Below are 3,393 nucleotides of genomic sequence, written 5' to 3' on the forward strand. Positions count from 1 at the left end.
CTAATTTTTGTATTTTTAGTAGAGACCGGGTTTCACCATCTTGGTCAGGCTGGTCTCGAACTCCTGACCTCGTGATCTGCCTGCCTCAGCCTCCCAAAGTGCTGGGATAACAGGCATGAGCCACCATGCCCGACTCACTTTTTAAATATATCCTGGGACTCACTTTTAGCAGTTGGGAATTTTCAGTCTTCTCTTATTTCCATCCACGTCCCCCACAGAATTTTATGCTAACATGACATAGCTGTGTGTTTGAAAGTCTTTTTTGCCTACCCTATTGTATATTTTTACAACCAAAATACATTTATGCAGTCTGTTTGCAAAATTGCAAAACCCAGTATTCAGTGCTTTTTAAACAGAGTGTTAGTTATAGTTTCAAATAATATGCTCAATATGTTTTCTGGGGAAGTATCTCAAAATTTAAAGTTATACATGCAATTCTTAGTATAAAATAACACAGCACAATCAAGACACCACCCACTGCCTACAAAATCTGGAAACGCCCATAAAATAGCACACAGTATCCTTTTTTCAGACTAACAACTGGACCCATTGCTTTCAACTTAGGCTACTTTCCTGAACATTTGGAGGTCGAAGGGACTCACGTTTGACATTGTATTGGTTTCATTTCCTGCGATCATAAATCTTTCAGTGTTAAAAACAATGTGTTTTTCTAGGTCAAATTCTTGTTACAATTATTATTAGCATGGAATTGAGCAAAACCTACATCAATTCTTTTTGGAGACAGGGTCTCATTCTGTCGCCCAGGCTGGAGTGCAGTGGTGTGATCACAGCTCACTGCAGCCTCAACCTTCCAGGCTCAAGCGATTCTCCCACCTCAGCCTCCCAAGTAGCTGGGACTACAGGCATGCACCATGATGCCTGGCTAATTTTAAATTTTTTGTAGAGATGTGGTTTCCCTGTGTTGCCCAGACAGACCTCAAACACCTTGGCCTTCCAGAGTGCTGGAATTATAAGTGTGAGCCGCCACACCTGGCTGAGCTTTTTGGTTTTGTTGGTTTGCTTGTTGAGACAGAGTTGTGCTCTGTTGTCCAGGTTGGAGTGCAGTGGCGCAATCTTGGCTCACTGCAACCTCTGCGTCCCCGTTCAAGTGATTGTCCTACCTCAGCAACCTGAGTAGCTGGGACTACCAGCATGCGCAACCACACCCAGCTACTTTTTGAATTTTTAGTAGACACGGGGTTTCACCATGTTGGCCAGGACTGGTCTTGAACTCCTGGCCTCACGTGATCCACCTGCCTCAACCTCCCAAAGTGCTGGGATTACAGGCGTGAGCCACCACGCTGAGCCCCTACTGCACTTTTTGATATTTTTTGTATACCAAGAGTAAAATTCTGCCAGAAATGTACCTCTTGCTGACATAATTGGAGCTGATATAATTGGACAGAGTGAGACTCCATCTCAAAAAAAAAAAAAAAAAAAAAAACCCTCTCTGGGTATCTGTGTCCTGCTTGGAAGGTATTCATGAACTCCAGGGGCATGAGGACCCCAGGACTGAAGATGTTAAAGATATCTCACAATCAGGGCACAGCCTGCACCTTTTAGAGCAGCCTCCTGCTGCACGGCCCACTCAGATCCCACATCAGCCCGGCCCTGCCCACCACCTACCTGGGGGCATCTGGGGCTGAGCCGAGCCTGGAGATGAGGCTGGGGCAGAGGGAGGAGGTCCCTCCAGGGTGACCCTGGACTCCAGGGCTGACGCGGTTCCAGGAGCCAGCTGGGTGGGGGCAGGGCTGTAGCTAGACGTGGACGCCGGGCCTCTGCCTATGGCCACTGGCGGTGGGATGTCCACTTCATCAATGGCATTGCCCTTCCGGACGGAGGCCAGCAGGTTTTCCAGCGTCTGAGACAAGGTGTGAGTATTGGTTTGGGAGAAGCCAAGAGCTTGGTGTGGGGATCAGGGTGGCAGGGATCCCTGTACCCTGCCCTCTGCCCACTCACTTTAAGTCCCCGGTCATAGCGCCGCATCTTGGCACTGTCTCCGGCTTGCCTGGCGCTTTCAATTGCTGTCCGATAGAGTGCCAGCCTCTCCTGCAAGGTGGCCTCCAGCCCCGGATGGGGAGCCTCAGGCTTCGGCTGTGGGAGGGGCAGGGGCACAGTCTGGGTGATGACCCCACTTGGGATGCCCCCATCAGCCCCTTCTGCCCTAACAGCCACATGCCACCCCTGAACCAGCCTCCCTGCCCCAGTGAGGCAGAAATCATAGTCCCCATTCCCCAGTGGAGGGAATGGGGTTTCAGAAGTGTCCTATTACTGCCTGATGTCAGTCACGTGGCTGTGAAGGATGAGAGTGAGCTGGGCGCGGTGGCTCATGCCTGTAATCCCAGCACTTTAAGAGGTCAAGATGGGTGGATCTCTTGAGGTCAGGACCTGCCTGGCCAACATGGCGAAACCCCATGTCTACCAAAAAATACAAAAATTAGCCAGGTGTGGTGGTGCACAGCTGTAGTCCCAGCTACTCCGGAGGCTGAGGTGGGAGGATCGCTTGAACCTGGGAGGCAGAGGTTGCGGTGAGCTGAGATGGCACCACTGCACTCCAGTCTCCGTGACACAGCAAGACTCCATCTTGTAAAAAAAAGGGTAGGCCTTGAGCCCTGGGCTGTCAGTTCGGTTGTGGTTGAAGGGAGCGGGGCCACCTGAACTGTACCTGGGCCACAGGAGGCGGGGTCTCTGAAGCCTTCTGCTCCTCTCCAAGGACCTCATTTAGCTCCGCCTGCAGGAACACATGGCCAGGGACAGGACATGAGGGCCTGCTGGATGGGAGCAATGGGCTAAGAGCCCCCACCCTGCCCTCAGTACTCACTAGCAGGTCATCATCAGCCTCTAAGTCGTCCTCGTCGGTCCCCTCCTCCTCATCCTCGTCCGGGTCTCTCATGCACAGGCTGGCCATCTTCTCAATGGCCTCCATTGGCAGGGGACCTGGCAGCAGGGAGATGCCGCAGATGGACCAGGGTCATCCATCAGGAGCCCCCATTTCCCATCCCTGACAAGCTAGGTGATTCCACCTCTCGCCGACTTCCCCATTTCATTTCTTCCTTATTCAGCCTCAGGTCTGGGGCCTGGCTACCTGAATCCAAAACCCAGCTCTGCAGGCCAGGCATGGTGGCTCATGCCTGTAATCCCAGCACTTTGGGAGGCCTAGGTGGAAGGATCACTGGAAGACAGGAGTTCGAGACCAGCCTAGCCAACATGGTGAAACCCAGTCTTTACTAAAAATACAAAAATTAGCCAGGCGTGGTGGCATGTAGTCCCAGCTGCTGGAGACGCTGAGGCAGGAGAATCACTCGAACCCAGGAGGCAGAGGTTGCAGTGATCTGAGATTGCACCACTGCTGCACTCTAGCTGGGGCAACAGAGTGAGACTTTGTCTCAAAAA

At 51.9% G+C, this 3,393-nt stretch overlaps 1 protein-coding gene across 5 annotated transcripts in view; it reads right to left on the bottom strand.

Moving 5' to 3' along the window:
• The window catches only part of CC2D1A (coiled-coil and C2 domain containing 1A), a 20,070-nt gene that overhangs the window by 11,254 nt on the left and 5,423 nt on the right, over positions 1 to 3,393 (bottom strand). For all 5 annotated transcript variants that reach the window (XM_037727544.1, XM_037727545.1, XM_017497662.2 and 2 more), the window contains exons 3-6: positions 2,822 to 2,937; positions 2,666 to 2,731; positions 1,960 to 2,094; positions 1,627 to 1,861 (exon numbers count right to left, since the gene is read on the bottom strand). In XM_037727544.1, the coding sequence (XP_037583472.1) occupies positions 1,627 to 1,861; positions 1,960 to 2,094; positions 2,666 to 2,731; positions 2,822 to 2,937 (552 nt within the window). The remainder of the gene's footprint in view (positions 1 to 1,626; positions 1,862 to 1,959; positions 2,095 to 2,665; positions 2,732 to 2,821; positions 2,938 to 3,393) is intronic.

Source organism: Cebus imitator, unplaced genomic scaffold (genome assembly GCF_001604975.1).
Source record: "Cebus imitator isolate Cc_AM_T3 unplaced genomic scaffold, Cebus_imitator-1.0 Scaffold234, whole genome shotgun sequence".
In the NCBI taxonomy this organism is placed as follows: domain Eukaryota; kingdom Metazoa; phylum Chordata; class Mammalia; order Primates; family Cebidae; genus Cebus; species Cebus imitator.